This window comes from Lissotriton vulgaris, chromosome 6 (genome assembly GCF_964263255.1).
Source record: "Lissotriton vulgaris chromosome 6, aLisVul1.2, whole genome shotgun sequence".
Lineage (NCBI taxonomy): Eukaryota > Metazoa > Chordata > Amphibia > Caudata > Salamandridae > Lissotriton > Lissotriton vulgaris.
Genome location: NC_141694.1, coordinates 1,835,700,277 through 1,835,717,986, shown reverse-complemented (window position 1 = coordinate 1,835,717,986; position 17,710 = coordinate 1,835,700,277). Strand labels below are relative to the sequence as shown.

Sequence of the window (17,710 nt, the reverse complement as noted above, 5' to 3'; positions counted from 1 at the left end):
CTCGCTTTTATTGACCTAAAGACTGCCTTTGACCTACTATCTGACTATCTGACTTAGGGATCCCTGCATATATTTTGTCCTTACTGGTGAAATTGCATACTGGGAACTTTGCCCAGGTGAGGTGGGGTACTCAAGGCCAGAAGACCGCTAAAATTCCAGTGAATAGGAGTGTCCGCCAGGGATGTGTCCTTGCCCCCACTCTGTTCTCACTGTATGTGAACGGAGTGGTGGAAGACCTCTTGAATAAACCATCTGACACACCCTCCCTGGCGGGCAAGAAAATACCAACTCTCCTATTCGCTGACGATACCCTCCTCATCTCCAAGTCCCCTGTGGGATTACAGAGCCTTCTGGATAGCTTACAGTCTTTTTGTACCAGTAGGGGGCTCAAAATCAATGCCGATAAGACAAAGTATTTGGTATTGAATCCACCCAGGAAATTTGGTCGCCCACCAGTATTGAACCTTGTGCCCCTGGAAAGGGTTAAGGAATTTGACTACTTGGGTATCCGCCTTTCTGATTCCATGCAGTGGAGCCCTCATCTCCAGAAAATGTTGTTGAGTCACAAAAGGGTTGTGGGGGTACTTCTTAAAGAGCAGCGCTCGTCCTCATTTAAACCAATTGCCCCAGTGCTAGACATCTACAAAGCAAGAGGAGTTAGCGCAGCACTTTACGGGGCAGAACTCTGGGGCTCAAACAACACTGATCACCTCTCCAGATCCGAGAATACATTTTTGAAGGATTTGATGTCCCTCCCTCAGAGCACCCCGACGTTGCCCCTGTTGCTGGATATGGGTTGCCGTTCGATTAAAGAGCAGGCCCAACTCTGCCCGCTATTACTATGGGCCCGCCTGTGTAGGGTTCCTGAACTTGCTAATTATGCGGAAGGGCTGTTAGAAATATTGTCAATGCCGGGCTGGTCTAAAATTGGGTGGCTCAAAGACGTCAAATCTTTGCTTGGCGAACTGGGGCTAGGGGATGCTTGGGTATCTAGATGTGCTCCCCCCAAAGCTGTCCTCAAGACTATTTACGGCGGTGGGTGGCCAGCAAAAGTAGTTCCAACTCCAAACAAAGCAGGACAACTACTGAGTTACTTAGGATCAAGGACGTGGCCTTTTGTGAACCTTACCTTGGCTTGATCTCAAAATCTTTTGATAGGGCTTTGTATTTTAAGTTTAGGGTGGGCTTGCTACCAGTGGGAGAATTGTACGCTCGCTGGAATATCCCGGCGCAAACTTCTCCCTTTTGTGTATTCTGTATCTCTAGAGTTGAGTCTGTTGCCCACTTTCTATTCGAATGCCTGGCTTACAAATCCCTGAGATCCAGGTGGCTAAAACCACTATGCAGGGAGCTAGGTACCAGACATCACATAGTCGCTTTGCAAATTCTGATGTCTGACACCCGGCCTTGTATGTTTGTGGTATGTCAAAATACCTAGGCTGGGCTTGGTCGATCAGATTTAAACGACTCAATGTCATTGTTTAATTGTGGTCATGTATTTGGACCTTTTTATGTAATTTATTGAAAAGTACATTATTTTAATTGACCAGCCGATGGATTTTAAACGTTGTGGTTTTTTTTCACAACCGTTTTTATTGATTGATTAGGCAGAGCATAAATACAGTTCTCCACAGTCAGGAGGGTACTGTCAAATGGTAGACATATCTCAATGTATACACAAACCTAATCACTCAGAAAAAAAAACGTCCCGCCCCTCCTCCAGTACCCCAACTACCCACCCCTTATCCCACCCTAACCCGATGCAGGTGATCACAATAAGCCTCAGCATTTGAATACATTACAACAGTCGTCGAGTGCCCCCCTAGGCCTGAAGGTCCTCCATCGTAGGTAACCCATCATCTGAGTCTGCTGGAGGCTCCAGAGTCAACCCCCTGTAATCCGCCCACCGTTTCCAGATCTTGTAATGTTTCCGGGGGCATCCCCTGGCCTCAAACACAGGCAGCTCCAATCCCATGAAGTAGTCTAGGCCCGCTTTCCAGGCACTCAGTGGAGGAGCACGCTCACCCTTCCATGCCCTCGCCAGATTCCCCTTAGCAACCACCAGACCCAACAGCATAAGGTGACGCTTGTAGATGTTCCCACCCACATTCTCCAAGATATGAGAAGTCCCAGCCGGGGCGTACGGGGAAGATCCCATCCCAGAACCTACGACAATGAACTCCAAACGCCGTTCCAGAACCGAGTCAGACCAACACAGGACCACACCGTATGCAACAGAGTACCTCTCTCAGTCCCACAGCGCAGGCACTCTGGGGACGCAATCAGGCCCGCCTTCCACAGTCTCTCTCGGGTATAATAGGCCCTGTGCAGATATTTAAATTGTATTAAGCGGAGTCGCACTGCAATAGCAGCCCCACGCGGGAACTCCAAGGCCTCCCTCCAGTCATCCTCGTCCAATGGGCCAATGTCCTTTTCCCAGGATTCTTTCAGCGGTAGCAGGGAAGAGGAGCAATGGGTGACTAGCGTTTGGTAGATTCGGGACACCTTTTTATCCCCGAGGTCCCCCATGAAGATTTGGGCTTCTACTGGACTAAACTCTGGTAGTTGATCCAAGCCAACCAAACTAGGTGCAAGCACGTGACGAAATTGTGAATACTTGAAGAATTGGGTCTTGGGAATATAGAATTCAGTGCTAAGTTCTTGGAAGGACTTGAGAGTAACCCCGGTCAGAACATGTCCAAGTGAGGAAATTCCAATTGAATCCCAGCCACCAAACCCTGTCAGCGAGGCTAGTGCGGGGAGCTGTCCGTTCTTCCACAGTGGGGTCTCCGCTGTCAGTCTACCTCACCAGCCCATACGGCGCAGCACTTGTCGCCAAATCACGAAGACCACCTGTGTGGCGCGTGGCAGCCCCCTCCGTTGCCTAGCCGAATACAATAGTGTGTGCAGCTTGGTATCTCCCATCAACGAGCGTTCGAGAGCGTAACGTTGTGGTTTTTTAAATTGTTGTTTTATGTAATGCTTTTAAGATATTTTTTTTATCGAAATAAAGCTGATTGACTGACAAATAATGGTTAAGACATGAATAAACAATTCTTTTGTAAGAATGGTAGCTAATTAACACGGGCCACTAAAGGAGTGACCAGCAAGACTAGAGATGTTTCCTTTTTATGATGTGAATACTGTTTTAGCATAGAGCTCTAAATACAAGTTAGCATGCTACACAAATTCACTTTCTGTTCCCAGTCTTCTTGCTCATGATTTCCTCTCACCGTAGTACTCCTTTGTTACCACACTCTTCTTTCCACTTTTCATACATGTCACCTTTTAATCCCTACTTCTGACTATTTTGATTTTATCCTCAATGTCCCATTTAGTATCTTTAATTTGTAGAACTGCCCTCCATCTTCCCTTCGTTAAATCTAGATATTTCTCAATTGAAGGAAACATGGACAAACTTCACATTTACCTTGCAGTTCTGACACATCCCACCATTAAAGAGAGGGTGCTCCAGGGAGACATTTAAGCTTCCACAAGAGATGCAGATATCTGGAGAGAAGAAAACAAGAAACAATGTTAGAAAAGACAGTTTGACACATCGGATTGACCTACACCTCCTGTCAGCATCCGCAACTTTGGCAAGCCAATGAGTGCCCCAAAAACGAAGAACGAAGCCATCATATTTACCTTTAGATGCGACCTCCTTGTACGAGGTAGGGTTTACTTTGGCAGAGTCTCTCTGAACATTTCTACACTCGCAGGGCAAGCGCCCACACACTCTTGACAGGACCAGAAAAATGCTCCAGCCAAAGTGTACCCAAGTCTCACCTGCCTCACTAGACAATATTAACTTAGGGTGTATCATATGGAGTCATTATTGTCATCAATGTGTATGCCATTTGGGAATCCTAAAACAGATAACCGAATTCTACATATATGCTATAAAGTTAATTGAACATATAAACACATTAGTACAATGCATGAAACTCCATTTGTGTAACATGTATGAGACAAAAGAGTCCCTACTTAAATAAAGACACCCACTTCAATGAGCAGCATTTCTTGCCATGCAGAGTTTGGGAACAGTGGGAGTGTCTTTCCAGTAGTGACTGTCCTGCCAACTGAGGCTAGCAGCTTACTAGGTAAAGACTACCACCATCCAAAAGCCATTCACATGCTGAACCCATATTCACAGGGCTGAGACAGAAGGACCTGCCTGCATCTACTACCTCAATGGAATGAAAGTACAAAATAAAAGGCTTTCCTGCCATCTCTCAACTAGGTGTGAGAGAAACCCACACCATCCTCCACTAATCCCCAAAGATTAGCACTGAAAGACAATCAATCACTCAGGGGTATATTAAGCGCACTACTCACCCGTGAGGTTATCAAGGCGCTGGGGACGGGGAAGGGGGGAGCTCCGGATCAGTCAAAGAGCCTGGCCTTGAGGTCCTTCCTGAAAGTGTGCAAGGTTGGGGAGACTCTGATATTCACTGTGCGCTCGTTCCAGGTCTTGGCTGCGATGTGGGAGAAAGCCCTCCCGCCTGTTCTGTTCTTGCAGATCCGGGGGACCTTTGTCGGCGCGAGGTCAGTGGAGCGGAGGTTCCTCTTGGGTACATGGAAGTATAGTCTCTCGTTGAGGTATTTGGGTCCAATGTTGTGAGGGATTTGTCAGCGTGGGTTAGGAGCTTGAAGGTGACCCTCTTCTCGACAGGGAGCCAGTGAAGATCTAATAGGTGTTGAGTCATGTGTTTGTGGCGTGGAGTCCCGAGGACGAGTCTGGCAGCAGCCTTCTGGATGGTCTGGAGTCCGTGAAGGAGGGATCTGTTGATTCCAGCGTAAAGGGCGTTGCTGTAGTCCAGTCTGCTGGTTATGAGCGTGTGGGTGACGGTATTCCTGCAGTCGGGGGGATCCATTTAAAGGTCTTGCGGAGGATGCGCAGGAAGTTGAATCTAGTGGAAGGGATGGGGTTGACCTGGCGGTTCATGGAGAGGGAGGAGTCGAGTTTGATGCAGAGGTTGCGTGCGTGGTCTGTAGGAGTGGGTGGGTTTCCGAGGGCAGAGGGCCACCAAGAGTTGTTCCAGGCAGGCAGGGTCCGAGGATGAGGACCTCGGTCTTCTCCAAGTTAAGCTTGAGGCAGCTGTCTTTCATCCAGGTTGCCACGTACTTCATTCCCTCCTGGAAGCAGAGTCTGGTGTCGTCGGGGTTCCTTGTGAGTGATCGGATGAGCTGGGTGTCGTCTGCATAGGAAACGATGCTGAGCCCATGCTGTCTGACGATGGCGGCGAGGGGGGCCATGTAGATGTTGAAGAGCGTGGGGCTGAGTGACGAGCCTGGGGACACTCCGCAGTTGATGTCAGATGGTTTGGAGAGGAAGGGAGGGAGTCTGATCCTCTGGGTTCTGCCAGAGAGAAAGGATCAGATCCAGTCGAGGGCGGCTCCTTGTATCGCAGCGTCGTAAAGTCTGGCTGCAAGGGTGCGATGAGAGACCGTGTCAAAGGCTGCGGAGAGGTCAAGAAGGATGAGGGCAGCGGTGTGTCCCTGGTGGAGTAGCATGCGGATGCCATCTGTGGCGGCGAGGAGAGAGGTCTCTGTGCTGTGGTTACTACGGAATCCGGACTAGGATGTGTCTAGGATGGAGTTCTCTTCAATGAAGGCGGTCAGTTGGACGTTCACGAGTCATTCGGTGACTTGGGCTGCGAACAAAAGGAGAGCCGGTAGTTCTTCAGGTCCGTTGGGTCGGCCGTGGGCTTCTTGAGGAGAGGTTTGACCTCTGCATGCTTCCAGTTGTCTGGGAAGATGTCGGAGGTGAGGGAGATGCTGATGGTCCGTCCAAGTTCGGGTGAGATGGAGGCTGCGGCCCTGTGGAATATGAGAGGTGGGAAGGGGTCCGTGCATTGCTGCAGTGACAAAATAGCTTGCAACCTCTCCTCATCCAATTTTTAGTATTCCCCAACTCCTATCTAATAGACCTTGAGAAAGAGGCCATTCATCACATCAATATATTGGGGGAAGCTTGTATGCATGACCCACTGGATGGTTCAATTGTATAACTAATATATGATCTAGCAGATAAACTGCAGATTTAGATCTAATCTTGACTTCCAAAAATTGGTAAATGCTAGGAAATCAGCTAATCTCTCGATGGAAAAAAATGAACATTTGCATATATTAACTACTTTTTCCTAACACTGTCCTACAATGGAAATGGAATACTTCTACAATGGAATTAACACAATATTTATGGTGGTAGTTTCCTAACATCTTTAATTACTGTTCTCCTATGAGACTACAGTTTTAGGGAGAGTAAAGAAGTACTCACTTTCAATGGGAAGCTGAGGTGATAAATACATACAAGGCAACTTTCATGTTTACTAGAGTCAGAGGCACTGCAGCTCTCTTGAGGTAGACTCAGAAGATTGACCAGTCCAAGCACATATAAACATGGTTAATATGATAGACTAATCTTCTGACAGTGCTGTTCTCAAATAGCACTGTGTTAATGAGGAGGCAGCCACCTGCATTAAATACATGAATGAAATATAATTGTGTTCCCTTTAAACATTGTCATACAAAGGACAGGTTCACCCACAGTACACCTGGCTGTAACATGTAAGCAACCAAACTATCTGACTTTGTCACAAACAGATAGCCCCTTTTGCCTGTAAATAAAGATGGTGGTAATGAGATATTTGTATCTGTTTGAAACAAAAACTAGGACTATTGTGTTCACAGGCTGCCCTAGAATCACTAAGATGTTCAACATTATCAATCAATCAATCAGGAGGTTTATAAAGCGCGCTACTCAACCGTAAGGGTCTCAAGGCGCTGAGAGGGGAGGGGGTTGCAGCTAAGGTTCAATCGAAAAGCCAGGTCTTTAGGCTCTTCCTGAAGGTGTGGAGGGTGGGGGAGCGTCTGATGATCACTGAGAGCTCGTTCCAGGCTTTGGCTGCGACGTAGGCAAAAGCTTTACCTCCTGCTCTGGTTCTGCGGATGGTCTCTGCAAGGGCGGCGGCGCGAAGGTCCCTCTTGGGTACGTGGAAGGAGACTCTCTCGTTGAGTTATTTGGGTCTGATGTTGTGGATGGATTTGTAGGCGCCGGTGAGCAGTTCGAAGGCAAATCTCTTCTTGACAGGGAGCCAGTGTAGGTTGCGAAGGTGTCTGGTCATGTGTTCGTGCCGTGGGGTTCCGAGGATGAGTCTGGCTGCGGCGTTCTGGATGGTCTGTAGTCTGTGTAGGAGGGTTCTGTTGATTCCGGCATAGAGTACAATCTGCTGATTATGAGTGCGTGGGTGACTTTTTCTGCATTCTGGGGGTATCCATTTGAAGGTCTTGCGGAGGATCCAGAGGCAGTTGGAGCTGGTGGAGGCGATGGAGTTGATCTAGCGGGTCATGGTGAGGGAGGAGCCGAGGATGATGCAGAGGTTCCGTGAATAGTCTGTCGGGGTGGGCGGACTCCAGACGGCCACCAGGTGTCGCCCTAGGCAGAGGGTCCGAGGATGAGGACCTTGGTCTTCTCAGATTGAGCTTCAGGCAGCTGCTTTTCATCCAGGCGACTACGTCTCTTATTCCTTCTTGGAAACAGAGTCTGGTGTCTGCAGGGTTCTTTGTGAGGGAGAGGATGAGCTGGGTGTCGTCGGCGTAATATACTATGCTGAGCCCGTGTTGTCTGACAACGGCGGCGAGGGGGGGCCATGTAGATGTTGAAGAGCTTGGGGCTGAGCAATGAACCTTGGGGAACTCTGCAGTTGATCTGTGTGAGTTCGGAGAGGAAGGGAGGGAGTCTGATCCTCTGGGTTCTGCCGGAGAGAAAGGATCAGATCCAGGCGAGGGCGGTTCCTCGTATCCCAGCATCGTGGAGTCTGGCTGTGAGGGTGCGATGTGAGATGGTGTCGAAAGCTGCAAAGAGGTCTAGAAGGATGAGGGTTGCTGTGTGCCCCTGGTCTAGTAGCAAGCTGATGTCGTCGGTGGCAGCGAGGAGGGCAGTCTCAGTGCTGTGGTTGCTCCGGAATCCGGACTAGGAGATGTCTAGGATGGAGTTTTCTTCGATGAAGGCGGCCAGCTGGGTGTTTACGAGTCTCTTGGTGACTTTTGCAGCGAATGGGAGGAGAAAGATGGGCCGGTAGCTTTTCAGGTCTGTCGGGTCGGGCGTGGGCCTCTTGAGGAGAGGTTTGACCTCCGCCCGCTTCCAGTCGTCAGGGGAACATGCCGGATTCGAAGGAGGCGTTGATGTTGCGTAAAATTTGGGTGCGATGGCGGCGGCAGTCCTGTGGTGGATGTGCGGTGGGCAGGGGTCCGTGGGGGCTCCTGAGTGGGTGTTCTTCATGGTCACGGTGGTGTGTTCGACTGTGGCAGGATTCCAGGTGGTGATGGTCGGCTCTTTGTCGGGGGTGGGTGGGCTTGAGGTGGTGTTCGGCGTCTGTTCGCTGAAGTTGTCGTAGAGGGCTTTGATTTTCAGATGTAAGTAGGAGCTGAGCTTGTCGCAGAGTTCCTGGGACGGTGTGATGTCCGTGGCTTCGCTGGGGGGGGGTTGGTGAAGTGCTGTATGACGCTGAACAGTTCTTTAGCGTTTGTTGCGTTGGTGTGGATTTTGTTCCTGATGAAAGTCCGCTTGGTGTCTCAAACGCTGGCGGTATCCCTTCAGGGCGTTTGGTAGCTGTTAAGGTCTTCTGTGGTTTTCCCATTTCGCCATGTTTACTCGCGGCGTCTGCAGGAACGCATGGCTGCTTGGAGATCGGTAGTGAACAAAGCTGCTTTTAGGGGCGTGGATTGCCAGGGTGGCGAAGAGGTGCAAGCTTGTCGGCACAGCTAGAGATCCAGCGGTGAATTTCCTGGGCTGCGGAGTTGGCGTCGGTCGTGGCGCATGGTGGGTCTAGGAGGAGGGTGGCGTTGAGGTGCTCCTCTGTGATCTTGCCCGAGTTCCTTCGAGGCGGGCGTGGGGAGGGAGGGAGGGGAGTTTGGGTTTGTTGGATGTGTTAAAGGTGAAGTGTATGCAGTGGCGGTCCGTCCAGGAGGGCTGCGTGGTATGGCTGAAATGGATGTTTGTCCCTTCTGCAAAAATGGGGCCGAGGGGGTGCCCAGCTCTATGTGTGGTGACAAGCTGTGGTTGACTAGGTGGAAGTTGAGGTCTCCGAGTAGAATGTAGTCCGTGGAAGAGATGGCGTGGGGTGCGATGAGGTCAGCGATGGTGGTTGCGGAATGGGTGCGTGGTCCCGGGGGTCTGTAGGCGGGGGCACCCCACAGCGTGGTCCTGGGGTTGGTCTGGAAGTGGAGGTGTTCTGTGTTGGAGTGGGGTCGCTCGTGTTGGAGGTGGAGAGTCGAAGGAAGGTCTTGTGAGCGATGGCGTGTCCTCCTCCTGAGCGGTGGGGGCGTTCCCTTCTATGGATCTTGTAACCGTACAGGTGGCGATGTCTGGACTGGAGGTGGTGTTGGTCAAAGTTTCGGTGAGGAAGGCGATGTCGGGCAAGAGGGTGTCGAGCAGGTCCCAGACCTCTATGGCGTGTCTGTGTAGGGAGCGTACGCCGAGTAGGATGCATGTCAGGCTCCTTAGAAATTGGGCGACTGGAGCTCCAGGAGTCCGATATGATTTCATTTTGTAGCTGGAGCTCAAGTGTCCAACAACACCTATAGACATAACAAAACGGGCTTTCTTTCCAAAAGTCATTATTTCTGACTAATTCATATAAAATGTAAATGCAACTATACTCAAATTCTAACATTAAAATATGAATCTGAAAATCCCCACTGTGAACTTTTTTGTTTTATTTGACTTCTGAACTAAAATTTTGAAGCAACTGAAAAAGGTATTTTAATATTGGTTGTAATTCAATGTGTCTTTTTGAAACGAATGACTTTTTTTATTGTGCTCTCAGTGAAGTCCCAATTAGCTAGGTAGTCACCCAGCTGCTATTTGTTCAGTGGCTGAATGTACAGATTGGGAGGGCGGATGGCAGGGGAGGGTAAAGAAAAAAAATGTAACTCCTCGCCGCTCTCTACTGTTGTCTTTCCCAGAACAGGAACAGGAACAGAGAACGTAGGCTACCCTGAGCTAATCACAACTGTTCAGAGTTCAGACGGTGACTGGGCATGTTCTCCACCCATGATGTAATGCAGCCTGGGTGGAGAACATGGAAAGTGTGCATGACTGTTTGGCCAGCCCCAGACGGCTGGCCAAACATTCATGCGCACTTAGGGAGTGCAAACCACTCATCCCTGGCTCTGTCAGTAGAGCAGCCCCAGCCCGTCCACAAAGCTGCCGCAACAAGGAAAAACTAAAATGATAGTACCTTAGAGTTATTATTTTATTTTTCCTTTATTTATACTGCTTAAAAGCAAATCCTTGTCTCATGTGAGTGAAAATATTCCTAAAAAGATGATCTAACTGTTTGTGTGAAACATCTTCCAGATGTCTCTACCCCTTGGGATGTGAATCATGTATCCATAAAAGCCTTTGACAAGGCCTCAGGAATTAGTCTGCAGGAAACATGTGTCAGCATGAGAAGCACATTGCCCAGTCTGCCCAAAACAATGCCTCTGCTGATGTGGAGTCCAAATCGAACAGTAAATATAAACTTTATCTCTAGCTTTTACTCCAAAAGGCATTTAGTGGCCACTAGCAAGGAAAAAAGAAAATGATCAGAATTGTTGCAAAACAGACTTGCCTGCATTTAATACTTCGAGTAAAAAATGAAAGCATACACACCTGGCCACTTCTTAAGATTTTATGATAAAGACTTACTGTGTGTTTCTCTTATTCGCCTGACTCGCAGCGGAGGAAAGGCTTTTTCCTATCTCACTCCCTACTACTGGAACAAGCTTCCACTTCATGGTCGCTCGTGTCCAAACTACTGTAAATGTAGAAACCACTAAAATCTCATCTATTCAGAACTCCTTTTCCCTCCACTGATTCTTATTTTCCGCAACAGTGCTGAGAAGCCCCCGGGTGAGTTGTGCGCTATATTAAATATAAATAACATAACATAGTGCCCCTTCACAAGTTATTAAAAAATAGTCCTTTTTTATTTCTAAAATAGAGATTATGAGGAACTCTCTTTAATGGGCAAATCTGTCCAAAGAAATTATGGCACCATCTCTATTCAGATTGAGTTTATTTCATCCTCCCAAATATTAGAGGAGTGTTTGATGTCCTCAGTGTCAACTTTTTCTTTCTTTAAACATTTGCCAGCAGTGTTTCACATGGTCGACCACAGTCACAGTACCCAGCTGCAAAACCTCTTCAACATTGACTTATCAGAACCGCTCTTCTTTTCATTTCAATCTTTTTATGAGCAATGATCCTCAGAAAGTTAAGCATGGTAACTTTGTTTCTAAATGTTTCTCTATCAGCTTCAGTGTTAATCAGGGCTGAAACGTATGTATTCAATGCCTATGTTCAACCTCAGGCTTCTTTAATTCACTCACAGGGTCTTCAATTCAACACCTAGGTGAACAATACAAAGCTTCTTTTTAAAATGACTTGACCCAAAACATGCTACAAGAACCTTTGTCACTGCCTCGCTCAAATTAAGGCTTGAATGAATCACAATTGGCACAAACTAAACTCGGACACAACTGAAGAACTGGGGCAGCCCTCAGCATGGTCTGAACAATATTGGTTTGAAGAACCAGGCCATATGCCATTCACCTCAACCAAAGAAAAAAGACAAGATGGGGAAACTGAATGAAATGTTTAGCATAAGGATAAGTGTCCGCGGCTGCAGGAGCATGGAATGTGTAGCTCCACAAAATAGGTAAAGCGTTTCCCTTACTTTCTCTAGAAGGTCAGTCAGTACATAGCTATTTTGGCCCTTGTTTGATCAATACTAGAATATTGTAATTTAGTACATTTAGGTCTGACCAAGGATCAGCTCCATCAACCTCAATGAATACAGAATCATAATTCTAGGCATTTTCTTTCAGCTCCTTTCTTTACCAGGGCCTCTATGATTATACAGCTGCTTTACTGGCTACCTACTGTTGCTAGAATCCAATATAAGGTGCAATGTGCAGTCCACCATGCTATTTATTATCCTACCCCTTTTTCTGTTCTTGTGCATTCATCACTATCACCACAGGAGATCACTATGCTCTGCTGAAGCAACTTTGTTTCAAATACCCCAGATCTGCTAAGCCTCCAAACGTGGCTGCTCTTTAACCTATCTGGTCCCTAAGCTTAGAATGCTTTTTCCCTACACTAAAGACCCATGGTCTCAAATACTGATTTTTTGGAAGAAACTGAAAACCTCCATTTTTATTAGCAATATTTCACTGGTAGTCTATTGAATTTTTCAATGCCTAAAAACCCTAAGGTGGACGTGCGCTCTGCCGAAAAACACAGATAACTTAAAGGAAGAGTAATCTAGAAGAAGGGGGCTTCAAGAAGCCGAGTAGGAGGAGCAGAACACTGGCCCACTGTAACTCAGGGTAGTATCTGCACCAAAACGGCCTTGTAGTGAGGCCTTAAGAACCTGGTCCCTCTGTAGGACGTCCCACGGCAAAGTGACTCGCTCTAGGAACTGTGGAGGCGTGTTGACACTATGGCCTACTCTCCTCCCTGACCAAAAACATGGGCACAAGTCAGGCAAAGTGACTTCTGAAGTCAATCTCACCAGAAAAGTAGAAGTATTCATGATAGCTGGGTGCAAAAATAAACTGCAACCATGTTCTGTGGTTTCAAAAAAAAAAAAGCACACTTGCTTAAGACAGCTGGACGTTAAAAAAAACTTTCAACTCGATAGTCGGTGGTTGACTATCAGAGCCCTTGGCCAGGATGAGACTCTGAGCTGAGGTAGGCTCTGCGCTTGTGTTTAGGGACGGGTGGATGTGAGGAGTGATCCCGAGAACACAATACCTTTGTCAAAAACTGGGGCATCAATACAGGCGGCCTAAGAAAGACACTTTACCTTGCTTAGCAGTGAAAGATCCATAGTAGGGGAGAGAAAAAGGACACTGGGCCAGTCAGTCTTGGGACTGCATAAATGTGTTTAGCACTACCAGGGGTGTGGAATTTCTATAGCCCGACTCCCAGGACATAATGTTTGGGGTCAAGGACAACAAGTTCACATGTTTATTTTGTCCTTGGGGCAAAGTAGGCCCAACCCCCTTCAGCACAAACCCTTTGGCTGCTAGTTTACAGCACCACATTATGGATCAGGAAAGGGAATAGTCTGCAGGTAAGGTAATATTTATGTCAATAGGAAAAGGCTGTTTGAACTTGTATTCATGGTTCATTAATGCAAAAGCTTTTAGTATTAGTGTGAGCGCTCTAAGGAAATGTTGTAAGCTTGGACTATGCTACTGACAGTGGTCCGGGTAAAAGAATGTGTACACACGTTTGCAAAATATAACAATATGAGGCTACATATAATGCTCCCAAAATGCTCTCTGATTGGATGCATATATTTGGAGAAGCTTGAAAGCAAGATTGATAACTCTTTGCTTTCAAATTAAATGATCACAAAGTATAAAACTAGGAAAAAACGGTCTGACATTGGTGGTCAGCCTTTTGGTTTTGTCAATGCATGTCTTGAAATTGTTTTAGTGAAACTTTATTGTTGTGGGAGCTTCCAGGTCCTCACCATTATAAAAAAACATTGGCAAGCAAAAAGGGTCTGATGGATTGTCCTGCAGGTCGTCTACACAAAGCAATAAAACTTCTTCAAAGAGACTGAATTAAGTTTTTCTTTTGAGATCAGCAAGGTCTTTACTGCGTTCTGAATTCTAGAGGACTGCTGAGATCCTTATTCACTTTAAGAGTATGTTCTTGATCTTCCATATTCTTGGAGAGAAAGCGCTCCCTAGAATAATAGGAGAAATTGTCAGGGGTGGAGTCATCATGGGTCTAAGAGTTTTTTTTTGTCTGTAAGGTAGAAGTTTCGATTGTAGGAAACTACTTCTGTCCCATGTATAACATGGCAGATGATGCAAATAGCTTGAAGGAGAGTCTTCTGGTGATTAGTAACCAGTGCACTGCCTTGAGGGATAGGCATAATGTTGTCTCTTCTGCTTATGTCTAGGACTAGGCTGGATCTGTAATTTTGCATTCTAAGGTGCTTGCAAATTAGGGGTTAAGAAAGACTCAAAGCCCACAGGCATAATTAACACATCGCAGCAAGTGGACCATAGATGCCTCTACCCTCCAGGAAAGGAATAAGTAAGAAATTATATGTTATAGTGTTTTCATCAAAAAGTGTATGCCTTGTGATACTCTGTTAACTTGGGTTTTGGAGTGAGAGGTTTGAGTCCATATCAGAACACGATTGTTTACATCCATAGATGTGGTTGATGGGCGTCTTATCCCCAAATGCAAAGCCGATTTAGGGTTCTACTTTTGCCATGAGCCGCAAGTGAGCATTTACATTTTTGGGGCATGAGTTTGAGGTGCTTCTCTAGCATCCAATGGCCTACAGGCACGAGGCAATCATGGAGGCTAGAGAATTTAAGGTACAGAAGTTTGTTTTCTATTAGAGTATGAACTGGGCATCATCAGCATAGCTGAAAATATTAGTAAGTGAGGATTTGTGCACACTGAAGGGGGAGACTGTTCTTTTCAGTGTCATTCAATTGCAGGGATAGTGGTTCTCCAGGGTTTAACAGAGGATATGGGATGATCTGGGATATTCCTGGAAGGTACGATTTTATTAAATTACGGACCAAACTCTGAATTACTGTGTCATCCCACATTTGAACCATACGTTTGTGGCCAATAGTGTCAAATGCCGATTATAAGCCATGCATAAGTAGCAAGATAAACCATTAATATCAATGATATTCTTGAGGTTACCCCAGATGGAGATCAGAGTTGACTCTGTATTTCTTTTAAGCCTACATTATGTTTGCAAAAGAGGAGCTTGTGTTGCTCTAGGAACATCGATATCCGAGAGTAAGCTGCCCTTTCATTTCGTTTACTGAAGAACATTTCATTGGACTTAAGTCTGTGATTTGTCTGGTCAGGCTGACTGAGTCCTTGTGTCTTTTGGATGGGTTTAAAATGTGCTTAGTTCCTGCAGAGGTTGCTAGCAAGGAGTGGCATTAGGTTTATCAGACTGTTCCAGTAGGCAAGGAGAACAGTGACCTAACTGGGTTAGGTTAAGCAGGAGTTGCATGGGTGCAAGGACGTTTGAGGGAAGTAAGTAGGTGTGTGATTTGGAGGTAAAGGTAAGTATGTGGCAAAGAAGCTGAGCAATCACACCACTGTCCCACCTATCCAGACGTCTATCATGTTTGATACTCTTCAACCAACTCAGTGAAGGGTGCAGTACAAACAACAGAAATCCTTTTCTCCAAATGGGAGAAGCAAACAACCATGGACAGTGAATTACCAACAGTAATTGGTAAGCCCTTTTCCACACTAACAAGGAATATCTCAGTTTCTCTGACCTCTTACTGTGAGAAAGCATATATGTCCATCTTGTTGGTTGGAAGAGTGGCTACACTCTGTTTACAAGAGCTCCCCGAAACACCGTACCTATGAGCATCATCCAATGCACTTGGTTCTTGAGGTAGATACAGTTCTACAGTAACAACTAAAGATAAGGATCTGCTCCATCAAAGAAATATATTCAGTCTATCTTTTTAGGTCGATAGAAGTGAATAGGAAGAACTCAGAATATACTCTACTTAAAAACAGCACCTAAATGAAGAAAGAAAAGGACAAATTCAAAATGTTGGGCTTGCACCGCATCACCCTTCAGTTACAACTACGTGTAAGGGGATGGGAATTATGCAAAAGTATTTTTTAAAACCTAAAAGATAGAAGAGGTAGCCATTCAAAGAATGGAATGCAAGTGTATAAGCTTATGATTAATTACAAAAACCTAAACAAAGATCTTTCCTTCAGTTTGAAATACACATCATTGTTTTTCCATATGCATGACGGTGACAGCAGAGTATTTCAGAAGGAAGAATATCTTATTAATCCAAATACTGATAATTAGTTCCTCAAGGTAGAACACAAAAAAAAAAAAGCTATTCAAGCATTTTAAAGCCACTTCGAACCTACTGCAGCATTTGGGGCTCCAATAAATGTATAACAAACTGCATCCGTTGCACTAGAAGTCATTTAATACTTGGGAATCATCCTAGATACAAAGCAAGCAAGTGTGTCGCCTTCGGTGCATAGAGAAGAACATAAATTACTTATCTGTAAACTGTGGCTCTCCAGTATTGGTGTCTTTCATAGATTAACAACAAAAGAGAAGGGTCCTACTCTGCCAAAGGGACAAGACACCAACTAGACTGCAGTCCTAAAACTTAATCCCTTTGGGAAATGATCATACCACACATATAAATGCGTATAACCACACATGCACACATTGGGCAATCAATCAAAATATAAATGTTTATTTGATTCTCAACAGTTCATAAAACTTTAAAATTAGGCTAGAGCTATTCGCTCTGATTTTATGAACTATTGAGAATTAAATAAACATATATATTTTTGATTGATTGGCCAGTGTGTGCTTGTGTGGTGTTGTAAGACTCAGTGGTTATAAGCATTTATATGCGTGGTATGATCATTTCCCAAGGGAATTACGTTTTAAGACTGCATTTTCATAGATTCACATGCTTGAATCCTTCCCCGTCGCCGAAGTGGGAGTCCCACTGTACATAAAGCACAAGTTACTACTTGTGTAACGATATATCTGTAAGAGACATTAGTTAGTGATAGATTCCTTACCTTAGAATATCCCCAGGCGTCAGACTGGATCCGGAAACTTTTGCGTAGCAGTACCCTTGCGAGTCGGTAGGCGTCGTCTGCGGCTCCGCGTCTGTCGTCGTCGGCGTGTCGCCGTGATGACGTCGTCGGAGTACTTAGACGCCGCCCGTGCGCGCTGACGTCAGTTCCGATACACAGCTTTTCTGCGCCAGATACGCAGAGCCATGATAGAACCAACACTGGTGCCATGAAACTAGGGCCCTGAAACGGGATGACCTTAACCCTAGATATCGGTTCGCAGAACGGGGAGGATGGGTGGGTCGGTAAGGAATCTATCACTAACTAATGTCTCTTACAGATATATCGTTACACAAGTAGTAACTTGTGCATCTGAAAGAGACACGTTAGTGATAGATTCCTTACCTTAGAATAGATACCTGTTGTAATCTCACTTGGTTCCTTCCGGTTCAACCTTTCCCTTGCCCGACCTAGGGAAAAGATGGCGGCCGGCTGTTGAGACCGGTCGGGAGCTCCGTGCCTGAGCTCCTCGCGCGGTACTGTGCAGTGAGGGTGCATAGTGTCTAGGGCAACTGTAGCTTAAATCACGGCGAGCTAAATGTGATTAATTGTAGTAATTGGCGGCGGCCCTTCTCGTAGCTCAGCTTAGTGGTAGTGTCAGATTTTCTCATTTTTCCTCTCTCTCGGCTTTTCACGGAGCACCGCATGTGCTTTTAATAAAGAAAAGCCTGTTCCTACCTGCGGTAATTGCTTTTGCCGGACAACGTCTCGACTCTCCATGCTTCATGCTGATCCCGGTCAGCGTTCGAAATCCTGCCCTAGATCCTCCCCCAACCCCCGTTGTTGCAGCAGCAGCGAGCAGCGGGAAACCGAGCCTGCTCATCGGTGATTCGGCGTTCAACACAGGCACAGACGCCGGGAAGTGGGAGGCTGCTCTGAACGCGCGACGAAACTGCAGGAAAGCAGTGAGCCGATTTTCATTTTGTGTTAGAGGTAAGGCGGGGGGTTAGAAGTGATTAGAGCTCGGGCACACTCCCCTGGGGGGCTCCCTAGTTCTAGTTCTGAGGCTCAGCA

The 17,710-nt window shown here is 46.4% G+C and overlaps 1 protein-coding gene across 5 annotated transcripts in view; it reads right to left on the bottom strand.

The window, feature by feature from the left end:
- The window catches only part of DNMT3A (DNA methyltransferase 3 alpha), a 1,977,379-nt gene that overhangs the window by 491,665 nt on the left and 1,468,004 nt on the right, over positions 1-17,710 (bottom strand). For all 5 annotated transcript variants that reach the window (XM_086928111.1, XM_086928112.1, XM_086928113.1 and 2 more), the window contains one exon: positions 3,431-3,510. In XM_086928111.1, coding sequence (XP_086784237.1) covers positions 3,431-3,510 — 80 coding nt within the window. The remainder of the gene's footprint in view (positions 1-3,430; positions 3,511-17,710) is intronic.